The 23,125-nt window shown below is 35.4% G+C and overlaps 1 protein-coding gene and 1 long non-coding RNA gene across 2 annotated transcripts in view; both read left to right on the top strand.

The window, feature by feature from the left end:
• LOC134754489 (uncharacterized) overlaps positions 1–23,125 on the top strand; it is a 156,705-nt gene that overhangs the window by 71,488 nt on the left and 62,092 nt on the right. The gene's annotated exons all lie outside the window — the stretch shown is intronic.
• LOC134754129 (uncharacterized) overlaps positions 572–23,125 on the top strand; it is an 80,801-nt gene continuing 58,247 nt past the window's right edge. The window contains exon 1 of the mRNA XM_063690211.1: positions 572–1,347. Within this exon, the coding sequence (XP_063546281.1) occupies positions 1,269–1,347 (79 nt within the window). The 5' untranslated portion in view covers positions 572–1,268. The remainder of the gene's footprint in view (positions 1,348–23,125) is intronic.

Below are 23,125 nucleotides of genomic sequence, written 5' to 3'. Positions count from 1 at the left end.
AAACCATTGAAATCTATGATAGATCATTGGATAATATTTTAAAGACTTAGTGTATATAGATAAAATGTATAGTATCTAACAAATTGATTATATACCTTAGGTACATTATACATTTGACGCGCTATAGTAAATATTTCTACTAAACAAAACGATATTAACGTAATTTTATTTTTGTATTAGTAGGCACTCGATAAAAGTTGAACACATTTCAAATTAAAGAAATCGCTGACGTAGGAAATTCACGTCTCTTACCTTTTCTACCAGGGAACGATTATAAAAGAACCCATTCGTGATCAGACGCACATAAGTTTAATTAACCAGTAGCTTAAACACTCATTATAAGATTAACTTCAATGTGTTATGTAGAAAACGTATCTCTCTTAGATAAATGTACACTTTGATTGCTTCTTCACACAAGATTTCAGCGGTACGTTTAAACCGATATACGCTGAATGCGAAATCTTTTCCGTCCCTCTCTGTTTGCTTCACACATAGCCTGCAACCCCTACGAAAATGATCTTGCATCCCTATCTCGCAGATCCTCAGCTGGCTGGAGCCAAATCCCTTATGTAAGTCAGTGCTATTCGTCGGGTCGACGGGGCAGTACGCGCGCGACGCGCTGCCTACAATGACGAGATACAATTCACGATTCCGATTATTAGCGGCCAGTGATGTACAAGGTGATTTCGAACTTATATGACTCGGTATAAAACAGTGATTTGCCATTTATGGTTTGCCGTAAATTTAGCGAAATAGCGTGCCGAAGCGAATTTTCTTTAAAAGTTCCGCGCAAGGATTAAAAGTAGATTTATCTTGAAGTACGACGGAGATTTCGGGTGTATTAGTAGTACCAGCATTATGCCTAACAAAATAATCCACGCCACGCTCCTGTTGAAGCAGACTGTTTGGAACGATTTATTTCAAGCAATCCCTTATTTTAAGATAAAATAAAAATAGCTCAGTAACTTAATGGGGTAGAATATATGACGTGACATTCGTTTTAAAGGCTGATAAGTGTCATTCTGTTATTAGTCAACGGGTTAATTACGAACTAGTAAAAATGTTGACAGATTTAGTGGCAGAAGGTTGATCTTAAGTGACTATGAGTTGTGACATGACGCCGGGCTCAGCTTAGTCATTAATTCCTTTCTAGTAGATGCTTAAAAATAAGACGTCGTTTTAAGGGTAGTGAAATTCGGTGTAAACTAATTAAGTGACAATGCCAAGTGTAATAATGAAATTTTATTAGAAAAGTGAAAACATTTAAAATGGCTGGAACTCTGAAAAGGATAAAAAGGCTTTCATTCTTACTAAATGCTCTGCTTCTATTCATCTCTATGATATACGGTAAGTGATTCTCATATTTTTACTTTTTTCACAGGCTTTTTTTTTCCATTGGTAATCTACGAGTACTTAATCTATACAATGTAATATGCAGCGTAACCTACGTCGGACTTATTTATAAAAAACTGGTTACCAAAATGTTTTTTTCTGATATTTTTAGGATTTTTTAAGCGAGGTATGTATGAGGTAGTAATGTTCTTTAGAATTTACAATCCTTGTAACAAAGTTTGCAATAAATAATAATAGTTGCCTAAGTTTTTAGGGTTTTTAGGGTACCCAAAGGGTAAAAGCGGGTCCCTATTACTAAGACTCCGCTGTCTGTCTGTCTGTCTGTCCGTCTGTCACCAGGCTGTATCTCATGTAGCGTGAAAGCTAGACTGTTGAATTTTTCACAGATGATGTATGTCTGTTGCCGCTATAATAACAAATACTAAAAACAGAATATAATAAATATTTAAGTGGGGCTCCCATACAATAAACGTGATTTTCCTGCCGCTTTTTGCGTAATGGTACGGAACCCTTCGTGCGCGAGTCCGACTCGCACTTGACCGGTTTTTTTACTATAACATTACCATGCACCGTACGTACATTTAGTTTGTCAAAAGACTGTCTCATTTCAAACAAAGACAGAGATAATCATACTATCTTTGTCTTACACTAGTGTTAGCACCCAAATGAAAAAACGAGTATAGTTTTTTTTTTGTTCTTATTTACTGAAAATTTGGTTTAACCAAATAAGTATATGTATAAGGTACCTACTGCAAGTTTTTAAAATTGGCAACATAGAGATCCTGCAATAAAAAGAGGCATTTTATTTATGGTCAAGACGGACATGTAACGTAAACAAATGAATTTTAAACATGGAGGAATTTGGGGGGTAAATGAGAAAATTAAAAAATAAAGTTTTTCAAACGATATCATGTTATATATCACATGAAAGAGCTCATTGTAAAAATCACAGATACATTTTTTTATAATTTTAGGATAAACAATTTAGAAGTTATTCAAGAAAATAGGCAAAAAATTACCATTCCATCTTTTACCATTCCCCCCTTTATCTCCGAAAATACTGGGTCTAAAATTTTGAGAGAAATACACAAAATAGATCTTTACCTATAGATTACAGAAAAACCTATAAGAAATGTGCAGTCAAGCGTGAGTCGGACTTATTACTTAGTTTTTGATCCGACCCCTACGGGTTTTTAAAGACATTTCACTTACGTAACTCACGTTTCACATAAAAAATACATTGTTTAAATTGTTTAATGTACGGAACCCTTGGAACGCGAGTCCGACTCGCATTTGGCCGGTTTTTTTCATATATTTCTCTGACGCTCGCTTTTAGCCCAATGCCATTTCTGGTCAGATTATTGGATATTATTCGATCATTGTTTAGTGCCTCACGTGTACTTAAATATACTAGGTACGTCGTTTAATGGGAATTCTAGACGTGGTACGATTTAACGTGAGACGATATAGAAGACGTGGTACAATATAGCCGACTTCCCTAAAAGCTTAATAGAAAATGTATACCTTATAACCAAAAAAGTATAAGGTAAATAGCTCACCCCTGCCGACCTCTGCTTATGACAAAAATATTTCAATAGCAGCGAGAGGCTTTTATAGGATATTGGAGTAATTACAGTTATCCACAAAGAGGCCAATTCAAAATTACACTGTGACATCAAAATGATATCTTAATGATGTCAGTCGCCCCCGCGTGTCTCGTTCGCATGTATGGACAATAATTATGATCGAAATGGACGCACGACTGACATCATTTAGTTACTGGGGTAAGTAAGTGCAGAAATGTATGGAGACATTGGAGAAGTATGTAAAACGATTAATTATAAATTATACGAAAATGATATACAACTTGCCCTAGTGGCTAAGAGCAGACTGAAATTTAGCACAGATTGGACCTGGGTTTGCACGTTACGATCTTGTGGCTACCGGGCCAAATCAGCTTTTTTTGACCTAAGGAACGATCGTGCCAAGCGGCGGTGCCTGAGAAAAAAACCGGACAAGTGCGAGTTTGACTCGGCCACCGAGGGTTTCGTACTTTTTAGTATTTGTGGTTGTAGCGGCAAAAGAAATACATCTGTGAAAATTTCAACTGTCTAGCTATCACGGTTTAGGAGATACAGCCTGGTGACAGACAGACGGACAGAGGAGTCTTAGTAATAGGGTTCCGTTTTTACCCTTTGAGTACGGAACCCTAAGAATGCATAGGTACTTTTTGCACTTACTTACCCCAGAATACCATTTTCATGATACAATGTAAGTTTGAAATGGCCTCATAGCCTATGTTATAATTTTACAGTCTTGTTAAAGCCTGCCAATTCCCGAAAGTTACTAGTATATACCCGCGTACCGAGTTTCATGAAGTTCTCAGTTAATTTAATTATTTTTCCCGCTTTGTAGGAAATTCAGGAAGTTCGTGCGGAATCAGCGAGTTCTGCGGAATAGTGAATTAATACGTGTTTAATTCAATTTTGCTCTAACTTTGGCTTTTCTATTGTCTTGTCATGGCTCGCTTTTGATTTGCTTCGTTTAGAATGTTTTTCAATTAGATACGTGCTTGTTTTTACGTAACTGGCAAAAAGGTGCCTAATCATTTTATTACATGTACCTAACATATGAGTCCTAGTACGAGCTTAAAATACTTCTTGATAACACATAAGTACGACTTAATCTTGATTATTTCATGTTTGCGTACAAAAATAAATATATTAGCGTGAAATTAATTAACTTTGTTTCAGACTTTATTTGTATTTGAAAGCACTTTCAAATAAACCGTTTTCATATCTCTTTAGTGTATTATCATAGGTATAACTTCTTTTTAACATCAAGTTACTCGCCTATTAAAAAGGATTAATAATAAATGATGATATCAAGTTTCAAATCAAATATTTTAATAGGGCCTTGGGGTTATATGGCGTCAGCGGCGAGAGCTCTGCTAAAAATGCTTGTTAAAATCCAGCCTTTGTAATATTTTTTAACCTACCTATCAGGTTAAAAAAATATAACAATAACTTAAGTAAATTTGTTCTAATTTAAGTAAATGAAATTGGGTAAACGTATAGATGAAGGCATTATATTTAGTCATTAAATTATGAGCAGGCTCGATCAAGGGGTTATGGAGCTAGAAGAGCGTAATAGAAGGCCAAAAAGCTATTTGTGAGAGGTTGGTATCAAATGAAAGTGCTCGGTTTACACATTTATACTATTGTTTTTTAAATTACGATATTCAAATTAAAGATTTATAGCAGATTTATAGCAGAGCCCCAGAACGTCGTGTTTTTGGACACTTGTATAGATCTTTCAAAACTGATGCATACGGCCGTATTCGAACAATGCTTCTAAGAGATCACTGCGCTACGATTACGATCCGTTAGTGTCAAAAGGGTCATTCTTTTAAATCAAAAACGTCACTTTTGACACTGACGGATCGGTATCGTACCGCAGTGATTTCTTAGAAGCATTGTTTGAATTGGGCCGATACCTAGTTTCTATCAAATACATATCGTAACTACTTTGAAACTCGTATCTAGTTCTGTTAATCAAAAGCAAAATGTGGTAACTATATATGGGATTCATACATAGTTACTGCCTTTCAACTTTGAGTAGCACTGTGAAATACGAGGTTTTTTCAAAGTAGTGACGATATCTCGAGTATGTACCTACTTTGTAGGCGATCGTACATAAATATGTAATAGTTTCATTTAAATGCGTCTTGTTTTGTGCAAAACAAATGTGAAGACGGGTCTTAGCAACATAGTAAGAAACTGTAATGACGCTGACAAACTGAAACTTTCCAAGTTAAATTCGAGCTTAATATGTAAAGTGTCACAGAGCAGATTAGCGACGTGCCTGGCACAATGAAATTCCCACTCGGGTAAGTTTCGGGAACTATTGTTCCAGGATTAGACCATTTCCCCTATTCACCGGCGTATTGTAGGTATAATTATGTATCTGTGACGGACAGTTCAAATGCGTTATTGTTTTGTTTAAGGTCAGGGTAAGGTTGGGGTACAATTGTTTGAGGAGGATATTTACTTAAATACTTTGTTAATTGAACATTAAATTAGGAGCTCCATAGAATAATTTAACAATGTACATAGTTAGACAACAAAGTTTGCGGACGTATTAAATTTAGCCCGTACAAGTTTAAAGTAACAGTTCAGCAGTTTTGATAACAATTAAATTACAGGCATAATAAAAAAAAATATGTTTTTTTCGAGTTTATTGTCATATCCTATATGTGGAAACATCACACGAAATTTAAATATAAATCAATTTCTTTAAGAATGCTTGAAAAATCAAAACACAGTAATAATAAGATCCAGTAAACTCACTCGGTAGACTCGTAAGACTCAGCTCAGCGGCTAATTCTGACTTGCGGATTGCTACACCGAGTAAGGCGCTGTATGTGTCGCGCCTGCTTTACACCGCCACGGCTGCTGAAGTGGTGGTGCTGGTGGTATGTACATCAGAAGACCGGTTACACGCTGAGGGTGTTCCAGCTTCGATCGCGCCACTACGTGCACTTCAACTCTTTGCGTGCCGCGACCGCTGCAGGGGACCATCGAGTGCACCGACTTCTGGCCGGAGAGTGTGGTTTTTCGGAAGTTCCGGGGCAAACTGCCGAATCCGACACAAGAGCAGACGATTCAACAGAGGCATGTTATGTATGTGTGTTACTCTGTAAGGTATAAGTATGTAATATCACCGGAAGATCAGCGCTGGAAGTCGCCAGCAACATGCTGAGGTGAGACCATTTCGTGGCACTTTTTCTTTTTTATGTTTCTCTGTTTTGTATAATTTTGTATTTGTGTGTGCTAACGAATAAATTATTTCTATTCTAATATGGGCCTTGTTGCCTGAATTAAAATTTAAAATAAATAAATAATAAAGTTCGTTCCAAAGGAAAGGTACCTGTGGCTAAATTTAATCAATTAGTACAAACGTTTGTCAAAGACCTTTTTTTAGGGCGCTCAAGCTTTTAATTCCAATGTACAATTCGTTTTTAATTAGAATGCCATTAAATGTAAACAAAAATGAACATTTCGGCAGGAAAATAATATTTATATGCTTGTATAAAAGATAAAGTGTGGTTGAATAAATATCAATTAAATACATTTACAATTTTATTAAACACTTTTCATATCAACAGTTTCAATTTCATTAGCTTGTCATTTAATTACCTATTAATTCACAATAGGGTGAATTGCAAAGAAAAATGTATATATAGCTGGTCAAGCAAATCTTGTCAGTATAAAAAGGCGGCAAATTTAAAAAAGTAGGAGCGAAGGGATATCGTCCCATAGAAAATTTGAATTTCCCGCCTTTTTCTCCTGACAGGATTTGCTTGACCAGCTATAGTGAAGACATTTAAGTAGTCTTAATTAAGTTGATTCCATTGTGTTGCCAAAACAAGTACTTATGTTTTAACTTAAGTTATACACATTAAAAAAACGTTTTTTTACCAGTATTATTATTATACAGTATAAAGATTATCGACGACTCCCACACTAGGCTATGCCCGTGTCGTGAACGTTAGCTACATGCGTAGAGTAACCAAGGAATAGGTAGCGGCTTGAAAAATTACATACAAAGTGCATGCAAACTTACAGCTATTAAATAATACAATTAATTAATACAGTTTTGAATTAAATGGAAGCAAATGTAAATTATACAATAATTGTAACTTTTAAGGCGTCCGAAAATTATCTAAAGCCACTTCCTATATTTAGGACATCCTGAAAAATCTATTTACTAGTAAATGGAAATTAATACATTATGACAAATAACTATAAGTGCATAACGGCCACAACCCTGTGTCTATTATTTAATAAATTTCGCCTATGGGAGAGAGAAGTCTCAGCAAATATAACATTACTTTTCGAAAAATTGCAAGAAATCTTAGACAATAATAGTAAGTAGACGCCCCTTAGGACAACACAGTTATGGTAAGTAATTCAGATCAGCGTTATCCATTTATATTTGAAAATGTAAGTGATAACATGATAACAATAACCTTCACATAAACTTATTTACTTCACATATACTTAAAAAATGTCTTCAATTTTTTTTATCTACATTAAATTCCGTCGCAAGTTTCGCGCGGCGCGCCGAATTTTTTGTTCCATTCTTATATCCTGGTATTACACCCCCTTTTTAAGTAGGTAGTTTACTGTGACATGTACCTAATGATGAATACTCCGCTAAGTTTTTTCTTAAATACCATGAATTGTTAAAAGAATGATCTGATATTTAAGTATCCCATAGATAAAATGTAAAATAAACATTCGCTCTAGATTTTTTTGCGTTACCTACGAGCAGTATTGGATTTCATAATTTTGTACAAAACTACTTTGCACAAATAGAAATTCACAGAATACTTCAAACAATCACTTTAAATTAAACATATTTCACGTTTGAATGGAAGTAATTTTTTTTTATTTCAATGGTGCAACAATTTTCATCTAACGTAAATTCATTATTTCATCAGGCAGGGTCGTAAGATTATTATATCATACATAAACCAATCAATAGTCTTATTCAACAATCTCATGCTTTTCAGATTAATGAAAGTATTACTCGAAGTTACCCACTTAACTATTAAATGTCTCTTCATGTAACTCAAAATGATCACGACATCGGCACAGGTCTCTATAATAATGCGGGTGTAATAATGCAGGTATTAATTTCGAGACTAAACTCAACGTTGAGCTTCATTCTCTCAAGGATTCGCGATACATTGTACACAAGACATGTCGTATTCAGTTTCTAAAGCAATTTATCCAGGGAAGTATTTACTTTACGCCACAGACGATGATGTTTGCAACAGGGTTATGTTTTATGGCACAATTAAGAATGTAATAACAGGATGGAAGTTTAATTACTTTTCTTAGGTTTATATTACACGTTTTTATAACTGCTGGGAACAACTCTTCTCATTCTCTTTGTGAGACTAACATGCGAAGTGCTTATTTTTATACTTTGAAAAAGTAGAGCACTTTACTAGAATAGTAACGAAATATATTTCAGAGGAAAATACATTGTCTCGATATGTTGATTATTATTTGATGTTTATATAAATTGCTTACAAATACAAAAGTTATACTTTTGACGTTCGAGTTGAGGGGTTTTGCAATTCGTTTCATTCCTGTTTTTAAATATATATACTATTAATGACTACAATATACACCTAACAAGATTCACTAGTTTTATTTTTCTTGACAAAAAGATAATTTTGACGTCCTACTAGTTACATAGTGTAGGTACGTGGACCCTGAATAAAACATGATATTTATATTATCAACTCCTCTCTCATGTAAATGTTAGAAGATATATGGGGCAGCACGTACATTGGGCAAGCATAATGACACATCACAGATTATGATAATTTTGTCCACTCCAGGCAAATATTTCTCATAGGAAGAATATTTTACCAATTTGAAATTCAAAAATACTGTATAGGTTGATTTGTGTTAGATGTCCCATGATATATTATTATTTATTTATTATTATTAAAAATAGAAAATACTTAGTCAAAAGGTTATGTAAATATAGGTATATTAGGTTAGGGTAATTAATACATTATTTAACCTTCATATTCATCATCATATTCAACATTTTGTTTGTTATTTGACATTTTTGTTTGTTATTGACGTTTTGTTTGTTAGAAAGAGAAAAAGATTAACAAAAGTTTTTTATGGTTTATGAATCATAAGAGGGTAGTCGAAGTTGGAAACGTAAGAATTTATTTTTGACAGCTGACATAAAACGAGGACGTACCGTTTAACTGATACCCATAGCTTCACATACATTACTCCGACGACTATAGCCCCCTTATTTATGTTTAATAAAATTACAAAATAATTTTAAATCGAGTACGATGGAGAGTTGTATAGTGGGAGGGATAAGAAAAAGGAAGAAAGAGGACGCACCCGATGTATAGTAAATAAATTTGCGAGGGAAGAGACAAATATGAAGATGACCTTTCTATACTTAAATATTAGTATAGGATACCCAGATAACATAAGAGATGACTCAGTAATTTTCAACGCTTGCTTGATCTAGCCTTCACACATGACTTAGCGTTCTGCGGTAAAACTGCCATGCTACAGTGCTCGGTTTGAAAAGCTGATAAAAGTTTAGTAAAAATTCAAGTGTTGCTTTCATCGCTGTATACATACAGGTAACTTGTCACTAAAGCATAGACAGAGATAATCAGACTGTATTTTTCTTATGCTAGTATTACCGCCTCTAGAAGAGATGATGTAAAATAATTTTTGGTGATAAATGTGTTGCCTAATCAGATTGGCCTACTTAAAAACTAAATAAATATAAGCCAAGCCGTAAAGGTAACTCCAAGACATGTCCTACATACTTGTAAATGAAATATAGTCTACTCTAACTCTACTAAATACCTTGGCATTATAATTAACCAACGCCTTTCATGGTACTCGCATATTGAATATGTAAATAATAGAATTAGGAAACTGAACTGGATTTTTGTACATGTGGAAGACATGTAGCTTCAAGGCCTTTACTTAACCAACTTTATACTGCTCTAACCCAATCTGTAATGTGCTACTGTATTGCTGTTTGGGGAGAGGCGGCAAAAACCAAATTTCTCGAAGTAGAGAGAGGACAGAGAAGCTTAATTAAGGTCATGTATTTTAAACATTATAGATACGCTACTAAAGAGCTTTACAAAATTTCCGAACTACTTTCAATTACAAAGCTTTTTGTCTTGCAATCAGTTTTAAAATTACATAATTCCTTACCTTACAACCCCAATCTAAGGTGGTGAAAAAGGGGTAGAAAATTTGTATGAAGGTCAAACATTTTTTTAAGTGCGCGACTTGAATCTTTGCATAAAGGCATGTTATTAGAATACAAGAAAAGTGATTTCAGCGTGTTTAAAAATTCATCCCCTAAAGTGGTTAAAAAGGGGTTGAAATTATATCGTGGTCCTAATTTTATTTTAAGCTAGGTATTTGAAACTTCATAGAAATATATATAATTAAAAGAGAAAAAAACTTATTTCAGCATTATTGAAAATTCATCCCCCAAGGTGGTAAAATTGGGGTTGAAAGTTTGTATGGAGATCAAATATTTTTTTGAGTGCGGCAATTGAATCTTCGTATAAATACAAGAAAAGTAATTTAAGCGTTTTTAAATATTCATCCCCTAAAAGGGTTAAAAAGGGGTTCAAAGTGAATCTATTACAAATGCTTCGAAACTTCTTAGAAATGCATTGTATTAGATTCCAAAAAAAATATTTCAACGTTCTTAAAAATTCAATTAAAAGGGGGATGTAAGTTTATATTTGGTACAAATTTTCTTTTAAGCTAGGAACTTGAAACTTGGTAAAAAGGGCATTATATTAAAATAGACGAAAATTGATTACTTACACCGTTTTTGAAAAGTTTGTATTAATAGTTTCGGGAGCGATTTTTTTTTAAATAGTGGACTTGCAAATCTTCTAGGAGGGTTGAGAGGGATTATATCGGGAACAATTTTTTTTCAGTTAGGGTCTTGAAACTTAGTAGTTTGTGAAAGACAAATTTCATGCGTTGTATAATTATTAACTGATATCTTTTGCTGCATAATGTTCTATATTATGCTCATGTAGAATATATAATCACCAACATACAAATCCACGCGTACGAAGTCGCGGACAACAGCTAGTTGTTTTATATTTGTTAATTAAGTTCTACACGTGATGTTATGGAAGAACGGGGTCTTCTGTCACAGGTATTTTATACTTACTAGAAGACTCCAACCTTTAAAACTGTAGAGGGTTCTATTGTTAACAAATAAACATTTGTTCATTTTCATTTTTCATATAGGTTATGTTTACAACTGAACATTCTCGTTCATTTTATAAGCAATTTAATGTCATTCCAGTAAATATTATATCCATTATTTTGTAATAAATATGAGTGTTGCCTTTATTTGAATCGGTCAGAGTCACTACCTGAAAAATATTTTCTTTCCATTTGCACTTGTGCATCTTTCAAAGACACTTACAACACCGAAACAAACTCTTGAACAGACAAAGCCAAAAGCAAACGTAATTAATGCTAGTGTATCACACATAGTAAATGCAATCTTGCACCAAGATTAGCGATTCGAGATCCCTGTAAAAAAATCTGAGTCAAGAATGGGTGTTTCGAGATCTTGACCTTTAGACTTTCGAGATCGAGATTAATCTCGACGAGATCGAGATTTGACAAAGTAATTAAAAATGTGTTATTTTGATTAAAAAAATTCTAAGAATTCCGTATATTGTATTTATTTAAAGTATGTATGTCATGTTATATTTTAAAAATAAAAACAATTAATTAAATCAACAATAATAATAAAAAAACTTTTATTCAAACAAAACAATTTGCATGTGTCATTAAACCACACTGGTTAACTTCACTCACACAAACCACGTAACAATAATAAAGCGAAGAAGCAGAGGGACTACCATGCTCATTTCATATTTTTGACAAGCACTGAGCAACTTACAAAAAATAAGCGAGCAATAATCATATAAAAATAATAATTGTTACGCTAAGTTCCCTGATTCTTCGGCACAGAGCGCGCCAGCTAAAGCCGGCTGCACACAATATTATAGGTATAGTACTGCTTGAACAACATGAATCTAAGGTCAAAAATATTACTCAAAACAAAGTAATCGAAATAAGATCTCGAATATATTAATTGAGATCTCGACCGAGAGTGCAAAAGTCGAGTTTTCGTGTCAACCAGATTGAATCTCGAAAACTTGGCGAGATCTCGAAATTACGAGATCGAGATTGCATTCCCTAGTCACACACAAGTCTCTAATAGAATAGAGTAGATATAAAACATGGCCCTCGCCTCAGTGGACCGTGATGTTTACTTAGGGGAGCCGAACTTGCAAAAAGCTACGATAATAAAGCTGAAGGTTGACGCTGCATTACCATACATTATGGTAATGAATCGGTCAAGCAGAAACATGTGAGATGTGATACTGGCGAGGACACGTACAATATAGTTATTCTGCATTTCAGTGGACGATATATTGCACTTCGATTTGTTTGAAACCTCTCAAAGCTTTGTCACATCGGTGATGTTTCAGAAAGTTTTATGAGTTACCTGTAGTTTGTTTATTTATTTTTAACCAACTTAAAATTCCAATAGGAGTTCTTAATCTCCTCGGTTGTATGTATGTATGTATGTATGTATAAACTCTTTATTGTACAAAGACATAGAACACAAATATGGCACAGAAATAGGCAGTACAAAGGCGAACTTATCCCTTTAAGGGATTTCTTCCAGTTAACCTTTGAGTAGATGAGAATTGATGAAGAACGGCAGACAAATATAGCACTGCGTACAATAGACTAGAGGAAAGTCAATAAATTTATAAAAGAGGGCGAAAATAAATAAAATAAGTTAAAAATTTGAAGTAACAGTATAACAGATATATATAATACCTACGTTTTATATAATAAATATACATCCATAGTCACAAACAGTTAATTCTGGTCCGATAGCCACAGTTTCCTTAATAATATAATGTTGTAATATTTTTTAAATGTTTGTTTCCTTTGAAATCCGTCATTTCTCAACCGGATTGTTTTTATTTTTATTTGAAAATATATACTAGAGATGCCACGAATATTCGGCAGCTATTCGGCATTCAGCCACTTTGCCGAATATTTGGTATTCGGCCGAATGTTGCCCACTATTCGGTACAATACCGAATATCTGTTGCACCTACCTAAAAATAAATAAGTATAACACAATCAAAATAAGTCTAGTGAAACTAACCGTGAACCATTCAAAACTCTTACATTAATAATAACCAAAAACTATGTAAATTTGTATTTAAAATGTATTCTTGGCAAGTTGTAATAAATGAAAACCAGAACAGAACTCTCGAGCGACACGTAGGTAAGTACTTCTCGTTTTTAAAATTTGTCTTCTTCGTTAAGTTAGTTCAGCAAGTTAGTTTTTAAGCAACATTTTTGTCAAGATCGAATTCTGATGATGGGTTTCTTGAGGAATTGAGGGAACTCCTTAAAGGATGACTCACGTTAGACCGGGCCGTGTCCGGGCCGGAGCTTCCGGCGCTTCGTTTTCTATGGAAAGCATCACGTGATCACCTGTCATGTCATAGAAAAGTAAGCGCCGGAAGCTCCGGCCCGGACACGGCCCGATCTAACGTGAGTCATCCTTTAATCTTATGAGCATATTTATTAGAGATTTTTTTAATTTTATTTCAAAACCAAGAATTTGCATTAACAGTGCTATTTGGAGAAATGGAACTGCTGGAGAAAAACAAACAATGAAACTCTTCAACTTCTTAGGGCTACGGTCGTAAATAATTAAAATGGTATTTCGAATTGTTTAGTGGAGTAGTTATTTTTTAATTAATATTTTACTTTTAATTATAGATAAATGCTTAATGGGGGCTAGTGCAGCGGCTGGTAAGCTTTTATAATAGTCCGCGCGGTACGTAGATAGCAGCAGTCGACTGAGCCCTGTTGACTCCCTAGTAAAGGAAAACGTGAATATGAATTTTTACTCGCTTTTGCTTTTTAACAAAAAAAAATCCGATGTAAAAGCAGATTCTCATGAAAACAAGCGTTTTGCATCCGAGTGAAAACCGCTTCAGGAACTTAAATAACAATAGTGTTCCAGTTAATGCACTAGCGTCAGCGCTGCCAGGCGCAGAGAACATAAAGGAGACTAACATACGGCAGGGCAGCTATATCTCGTAAATTTATTTTGTACAATGGCAGCGATCACAAAGATCAGACTTTAGGACGATGGCCTTAGGGTTAAGAGTTGATCTACCTTTATATACTTAACATAATATATTATAATAGTTGAAACGGCAAAATATGTAATCAAGTGTAATTCTAATTTCAATAAATGAAATAAATGTCAGATACAAAAAAATAAGTGACCAAGGCCCCCAGTGCCCAAGGCTGGTATCGAACCAGCGTCCTGCAAAATCCGCTCGGCCACCTCGGTCACAGCCAGAGGGTGCCATAAACCCTTAAGAAATTTCATATACGAGGGAAAAATTCGACACGTCATGCTGCTGTGACCCAGGTGGCCGAGCGGTTTTAAATAAGCTGGTTCGATTCCAGCCTCTGGCTCTAGAAGTCTTGATCACTTTATTTTTCTTATACAGGGTGGAATTTCTTAATGGGTCAGTGAGGGCAGCTACCAGATCCCGTGCTGCTACGCGAAAACAGTCTGAGAAGAACTTTCCTAGATTTTAAATTAATGAAAATTGGCGTTTACAGATTTTGGAAAAAACATGCAGGGTGCGAGAAAAAGGTCATTTTCGACAAACTTGATCAAAAGCCTGTATGGGGACAAAAAAAAATAAACGGCTAAAAAAGCCACAAATCGAGGAAAATTTTTCCTATACAATTTGTATGAAAATTAAAACTTTTATTCTTCACATGCAATTTTTTATGCCAATCGATTCTATTCCTATCCAGTATCAATAGTTTCCTAGGGATCAACTTAAGGTTTTTCCATACATTTACTATGGAGAAAAAGTGAAATTTTATTCACATTTTTCTATCTCGCCCATGAGTCCTACAGTAATGTCTTCGTACAGTATTATGGTCCTTAAACGTAACATAACTAATTGGAGAGATATAAATTTTTCTCCATAGTAAATGTATGGAAAAAGTTTTCTTTAATTTGTGGCTTTTTAGTACATTACCGTAAGTTGACCCCTAGGAAACTATTGATACTGGATAGGAATGGAATCGATTGGCATAAAAAATTGCATGTGAAGAATAAAAGTGTTAATTTTCATACAAATTGTATGGGAAAAGTTTTCCTAGATTTGTGGCTTTTCTAGCCGTTTATTTTTTTTGGTCCTATACAAGCTTTTAATTGTAACTGTATATAATTAGACAATAAACCCCTCGCTTGATCTTATTAAGAAACTCGCTGGTTAATTTTTAGAGCCAATTTATAAATACAAGTAACAAAATTAAACAACTCTAGCTCACAGACTCTAGGTAGAAGCATTAAAATAGAGTAGCCCACATCCACAGCATAGGAAAATCGTTTGTGGACATTAACAAAACCTAGCACGACCTTACACGTACTCATCCTAGAGGCCGTCCCACTTAGAAAAGGGTCTTTCTGAGGAATGGATCATAGAATGGAAAGCGTGCGACTAATTGTCTCAGTCTAATGCACCCCCGCAGCTTCCGTCTTAGTTCCGCCTCCATTGTCCCGTTTGTTTCTCTTTCTTTCATTTCCGTTCCTTTGTTTTCACTCTCTGTCCTTTATTTACCATTTTTCAGTTTCATTATAAAACTGCTTTCCATTTGCTGTTTCTTTCCAAAGAATATGTGCAATTTAGAATCCTGCAAACTATAATATTTTGACTAGAGATATTTTTATTTAAAGGAGTTCTAAATTTTTTTTTATACTGTATTCGTTTGATTAAATTTGAAACTGTTGGATAATATAATTTAGGTACCACTCTATTAGTCTTCCGTCAAATGAAAGTATAAATACGGTGCGTTAATTTCTTCGCTCACGCATCATGTCTTTGCAATCTAAGTTAAGACACCGAAATCTTAATTTCCTTTCATTCTTAAGTCATTAAGACTTCATTTTGGGTAGACAAAATATTAGGAGCTGTTTTCAAAGCTCAAAGGATCAAAAATAACATACCAATCAAAGCGGGAATTCAACCGCACCGGGGCAAAACGTACGGTTTAATAGGAGGCAACGAAACTAAATTAATGGACTACTAAATTACTTTTAAATAAAATAACAAATGAATAATTGCTTTATTTTGTGTCGTTATGAGTATTAGGTAGGTAGGTACTTTGCGACATTAACAAAATATTGTTTAATAATTCGAAAACTGCATGCCAACTTTACGAATGAATTTATATTTTTCTTTTTATATGCATCTGTGTCATACAAACTACAAGACGAGTTAAAAGATGGATAGACGCAGTAATAAACGTAACAAAAGTACACAATTATTATAAGGTTAAAAGTAAAACCAAAATAATAGGTAATACTTTGCTATTTAATCCGCAAAATAATAATGTCAATCAGTGCCAACCCGTTATACTTTGCGTATTTTTACATGCAATAATTAATGTTGCATTAGACCATAGAGTAACTTATACTAGAGCGGTACTGTCATAGTAAATTTTGTAACCCCAGTAAATTCACTGCCATCTGTCGACACACTTTAAAACTAAAAATGAAGATTTATAAAAATACGATAAAATATATTTAAATATGGATAAATGATTTTTTTATTTGCATTAATTATTTTTATGATTTTGACCCATGTTCTTTCACTGATATGCGTTAAAATTGTTAAATAACAAACGAAACCGTCAACGCCATCTATACGACAGTAGGCCAAAGCTAGTAGCGCCCTCTGAACGAAAATCAAATTTTCTTGATTTTCGAGGCACGTTTTTTCCTTAGACTGTATCCATCTATTACGGAGTTATATCTATCTTTGATTAGACTTTACTTATGTATTTATTATAATGATTACTATTACCTACCTACTTGTTCGTGTCCCTTCCCTACACAGTGTAAGAATGTATTGGGTTCAACTTGCTTTACGGTAACATTTAGTTTTCCAAATAGGAATCATTGCATTGACCAATGTTTACAAAATATTAAGTTTTTTTTTAAATACTTAACAAAAAAAATATCACTGCAAATAAATAAATGCCAATCGATCCCATTTCTATCAAGAATCAAAAACTCATAACCACTAACTAAATGTATGGTGCCAGAACGGCTAAAAATAAAATAAATAATAAAGATTCCAAGAGTGCATTTAGTTCCGGAAAGTACAAATAGTATTTTCCGATAGTCAGTGAATAATTTAAAATTATGTTTCGTTAAAGAAAATTGTGCTATAAAATTTCTTATCATTTTTTTGGGTAGTTTACCCGGATGGCCCAATAAATACTTCCACCTTGTATAATAAATACCTTCTTGGTAATAAATCATTTGAAAACGTGGCCAACATTTCAATAAAAGACTGATAGGTTGCTTTAACGTCGAGTATAATAAATGTCATTTTTCACAGCCTTACACAATTAGGATAAAGTCAGAATGGTGGTTAAGCAATTTTTGTGCAAATCTAATGTAGTGTTAACGGGTCCGGACGGAGCACCGCGCAGGACAAAGGATAATGTGGATGGAACAAGTGAATGAGAGATATCCTATGATTTTTTTATTTAAAAACGAGAAGTTGTTTACTGGCGTTGGGCACGAAAGCAGGGTCTAAAAAGTGTTAAGGACCTAAGCTATTACTTACTTTAAAAATATTGTTGTCGAAAGAAAAGTACACATTAGTTGCAACTTAGTCAATTTCATTAGAACTAATAATAAAAACCGGTTTTGCTACTGTGAAACAATGCTATTAGTTTCTTCGCCGAGTCTTGACATTTCTAAAGCCTTCGATAAGGTTTGGCACAATAGCCACATAAGCAAGTTTCCATATATAGAGATCTCATTTGGTATGTGCACTTGGATCTCTACTCTCTGGTTTCTTGTGGAAATTTTCGTCGACGCGTTCTAGACATATCCTACTCAAAAACTTACCCTCCCATAGAAAATAGACTAGCCAAAATGTAAGAAACAGCCAAATTTTATTCGCGTATTCGGGGTTGGTCCCATAGTAAAAGTTGCTCAGTATAATCCCGAAACCTCCCTGGCAACGGGAATGTACTTATTTTTTATCCACCGTGTATATGGAGGTGTGGTGTGTGCACATGGGAGTGTTAGCAGTTTAAACTCAGTAAAAATAGATCGGCATGGTTCTCTTTGATTTTTGACATACGTCGTTCGTATGCATTTTTTTTCAGCTATTAATGCTTGATCTACTTCCACCGAGTTCCCACATACCTAATAGGTATATATATATTTGGCTGTTTTGCGTGGTGGGGTATTATTATGTTCCGTCTGAATGATTGTGTCTTGTGTAGCTACATCTTGTTTGTGAAACATGGTGATACATGCATTTAAGAAACAACGCAAGGACGTATTGATTTTTCACCTCAAGGATAGTTTATCAGGTATACTATCTGTTTACCTAGTCGAAGGTGCAAGGCAAACAATCAAGCGCCGCGGTCACTAATGAACGGAACGCTTGTGGATTGAGGCTAGCCACCGATTCCATCGGCAGCTTTAGCTTTAAAGCTTAAGATAACCGGGAGCGTAAGTCTGATTTGTATTTCTGCTATTACTTGGAATACGAATGACGCTTTGCCCATAAAATCGCACGTCTTTAACTCATGTTACTGGCTCATATTTAGTATACTTATGTACGTAGGTTAAACAATTTTATCTATTAATTTAACAAACATTAGGCACACAAATATAAAGCCTGACCAGTAATATATGATTATCCAGTAATATATCAATAGGGCGCTGTTATTATTATTTATATAGTGACAGTTCAGTATAGTATGAAAAAAAATAATTCAATTAAATTCCGCAACATGGCGCCTGATTATATAGGTCAGGCTTTATATACACCGTGGAACGAGTATTCCGACAGATTTTAAGTGTATTATTGATCGCATTTAGAGACAAAAATGTCATACAAAGTTTTCTGAAATCGGACTTGTTTTAGAGATAATGACAACTCTTGTAAAAATTAGTTTGTGTAATAACTCAATAAAAAACGCCTTTTTGACTGCGACGCTGTCACTGTGTGACTTGGTTCAGACATACCTACCTACTGACAGACATTAAAATTCTAAGAGAAACTCGCAAAAATTATCTGTAGGTACCTAAATAAATAAATAAACCGGCCAGGTGCGAGTCGGACTCGCGCACGAAGGGTTCCGTACCATTACGGAAAAAACAGCAAAAAAATCACGTTTGTTGTATGGGAGCCCTATTTAAATATTTATATTATTCTGTTTTTAGTATTTGTTGTTATAGCGGCAACAGAAATACATCATCTGTGAAAATTTCAACGGTCTAGCTATCACGGTTCATGAGATACAGCCTGTTGGCAGACAGACAGACAGACGGACAGACGGACAGACGGACAGCGGAGTCTTAGTAATAGGGTCCCGTTTTTACCCTTTGGGTACGGAGCCCTAAAGAACAACTTTACTTATATGTTGTTTTGGTTTTTTTTGCGCCAAGATGTTAAAAAGAAATAACGTGTTGTGTGCAGAAAACACACACATACACCATTTTTAGGGTTCCGTACCTCAAAAGGGAAAAACGGAACCCTTATAGGATCACTCGTACGTCTGTCTGTCTGTCCGTCTGTCACAGCCTATTTTCTCCAAAACTACTAGACCAATTCAGTTGAAATTTGGTATGCATAATTATGTAAGTTTGTGACCCAAAGACGGACATGTAACGTAAATAAATGAATTTGAAACATGGGGGCCACTTTTGTAAATGAGAAAATTAAAAAAGAAAGTTTGTCAAACTCTATCGTGTTATAGGGTAGGGTGGTCTAAGACTGCGCGGTCGATAAGAATGCGCATACGTCATAACTTAAATACAATGTGAAGTTCGTGGCTAACTTCAGTGCTGTTTTGAAGTGTAATAGCACCTGTTACTGCTCCCGGAATCAATTTAGTTTACTGTGAAAATAAGATACTCTAGGTTAAGTTTGAAGTTTTTATCACATTTTGATCGTATTTTTCTTCAACGTAAATGTATTGTCACTAATAAGACCTAGGTAAATTAAAATATGAGATCTTGAATTTGGATCGCGTATGCGATGGCGCGTTTGAACGGCCGTCGCTAGTTCACGTCATTTTGCATAGGTGGCGTTACCAGTATGTTTTAGTGAAAATGGAGGAATGTGTAAGAATGCGCATGGTACGAATGTGTAAAAATGCGCGCGCAGTCTTACACATCCATTTCCACATGAATGTGAAAAATGGCTCAGAAATAACCCAGGAAAAACTATAAATATTCCAAATGTTTAAAATCTTCACTCCAGCTTATCCCAAAGCTGCAAACCCCGCATGCGCTGCTGAAAGTTTTAAACCTTTAGGAATATCACCTTGTAATCCTGAGTTATTCACTGAAGCTGATTTCTTGGCTAGTTCTGTAACCGAACGAGAAAACACGAGGCTAATTTTGCTGAAGCCAAAGAGCAATCTACAATTTATACAAGCTATGTTGTTGTAAATGATGTTGACCCTCTTGGGCATGCCCGTGATGTGGCGAAATCTATAAAGATCCAATTACTGAAGACTGGATCACGTGTATCGCTTGTAATGAATGGTGGCATGATCAATACACAGCGCACACGGGTGCTGCCGCCTTTGCTTGTGACTTATGTAAATAATTAAACTTGGCCGGATATGCTACCGCGTTTCCTTAGGTATCGCGCATTCTTACACCACCCGCGCAATCTTACACATCCTGCTGCGCATTCTTACAACGCGGGTAGTGTAAGAATGCGCATTTCTCGTTTTCCAATTATGCTCTAATATATCAAGATTGGTTGATCTCATTTACTAATAGAGTTTAAAATTATGTTGTCTTGTTATTCGGGAAGAAAATAACAAAAGTTGACTTCAATGATACCGTTTGTTTTTATTTTATCACGTCTCAAACCTTAAGTGCGCAGTCTTAGACCACCCTACCCTATATACATCAAATGAAAGAATCATCATTGTGAGAATTTCATTTTTTTTTTTAAATAATTTTAAGATAAACAGTTTAGAAGTTATTCAAGAAAATAGGCAAAAAATTACCATTCCCCCTTTATCTCCGAAACTACTGGGTCAAAAATTTTGAAATATATACACAAAATAGATCTTTACCTATAGATCACCGGAAAACTTATTAGAAATGTGCAGTCAAGCGTGAGTCGGACTTAATTATTTAGTTTTTGATCTGACCCCTACGGGTTTTTTTAAAGATATTTCACTCACGTTTCACATAAAAAATACATTGTTTAAGTTGTGTAATGTACGGAACTCTTGGAACGCGACTCCGACTCGCACTTGGCCGGTTTTTTTTTGTCGACTGACTGAAAGTCATAAATAACATTTTTTGCTCCTTATGACTTCAGGAATTCGTGGTTAAATTCTTTCGAGTTACTCATCCCCACGGTGTAGGTACAGTCGCCATCAGATATATCGGAGCGGCCGAGAGACTCAAAAATATCTGAACACCAGCCCCATGACAATAGAGGCGTGTTCAGATATTTGTGAGCACCTTGGCTGCTCAGATATATCTGATGGCGACTGTACATATTTTATAACTAAAGTGCCTTTTACGTAAAGCGTACCTACATAGAACTATACTCACGGACAAATTTAGAGGAACGCAAAAAAAGGTTTCATTACTGGATTACAGCACCTAAAGTAATTTCAAAATTCGTAATTAAACTTCTTTTTGCATTCTTCTAAAGTCCATGAGTGTATATCACAAGAATAACCTACATAGTCTGTGTTAAATTAGAACCTTTACCCATGTAAGCAGCTATTACTGAAACGGTTGTCAAATGGCTCTACCTATCGCATTACGTCCTAAGTTTATATGTTTACCCTCATGGGGAAATACATCCCTGCCTCACATAAATCAGGCATAACCCATACGTTACGACAAATCGGCGAAGTGAAGTCATATTTCAACGTCACCGGTTGACTCAGAACTAATTACGAACATTAGTTATTATACATAAGTTTTGAACTTCGTGCAGTTTGCGCAGTGGGTTTTAATGACAACCAATGACCAACTAAACTTGGCTTGGCTCTGTGGTTGAATGTGGTGTTTTAGGGAACACCCAAATATTCCGAAATACGTTTTTCCGATTTTTATGACCACGATTATCATAATCCCGATTTTTTATAAGTCAGAAATATCAAATTTACGATTTTTAAAAACACGATGGAATAAAATCACGAATCTGCTATTTCCGAAAACTTAAAATCCGATTGTCACTTGACCGAAAGCTTAAAGTTCCGATTTTGCACTTTTCCGAAAATATTTTTTTCCAAATTCCTAAATTCCGAAAAATCATTGTCCGATCGGAAATTTAATAATTCGGTACCTATTCAGAAATTCGGTCTTTTGTAAGGTCGGAAAAATGAAATTAGGCCTGTCGTGCCGCATCATGTTAAATTCGGCATAAAATATTTTTGGCATAAAAATTCGGCATAAATAAATTAGACAAAACTGCGAACCTGCGAACCCGAACTGTTGCTGGAAGTGGGTTAGGTTAGGTTAGAACTGCGACCCCAAGAAAACGAAATGTTGCCAGAAGTGGGTTAGGTTAGGTTAGAACTGCGACCCCCAAGAAAACGAACTGTTGTCAGAAAAGTGGGTTAGGTTAGGTTAGAACTGGGGGGGGGGGGGGGGACGGGGTGCAGGGCTGGTAGACCTCCTTGTGGTGCACCCTGGGAGGGGGAGGATAGCCGCTCAGTTGCGCGTAAGCTATTCTCTCTCTGCGAACTACCAGTCACAGTCGTGGCAATGGCAGTCGAGTTTTCTCCTGCGTTGGCTTTAATGCCGTGTTTGTGTGCCCCAATGATCCTCAGGGCTATGCCGGACAGGGCCTCCCAAACCGGACAGGCCTGAGGAGAGGGGTCCCGATGTGCGGCTCCGCGTGTCCCTCTGAAACCAGCAGAGGGCACAGTGCGAGACGCCAGGTCCCCCTGGGACGGAGTCGGAGCTCAGCTTCACGAGCTACCCTAGGGTGGTAGGGTGGCTTAGACCACCTGGCGCGATGTTGTGGCTACAGCCACCGACGGGCAACCCGTAA

The sequence above is a fragment of the Cydia strobilella genome, chromosome 2, assembly GCF_947568885.1.
Source record: "Cydia strobilella chromosome 2, ilCydStro3.1, whole genome shotgun sequence".
NCBI classification, from domain to species: domain Eukaryota; kingdom Metazoa; phylum Arthropoda; class Insecta; order Lepidoptera; family Tortricidae; genus Cydia; species Cydia strobilella.
The sequence above is the reverse complement of the archived record's forward strand: the minus strand, read 5'-3'. Positions and strand labels throughout refer to the sequence as shown.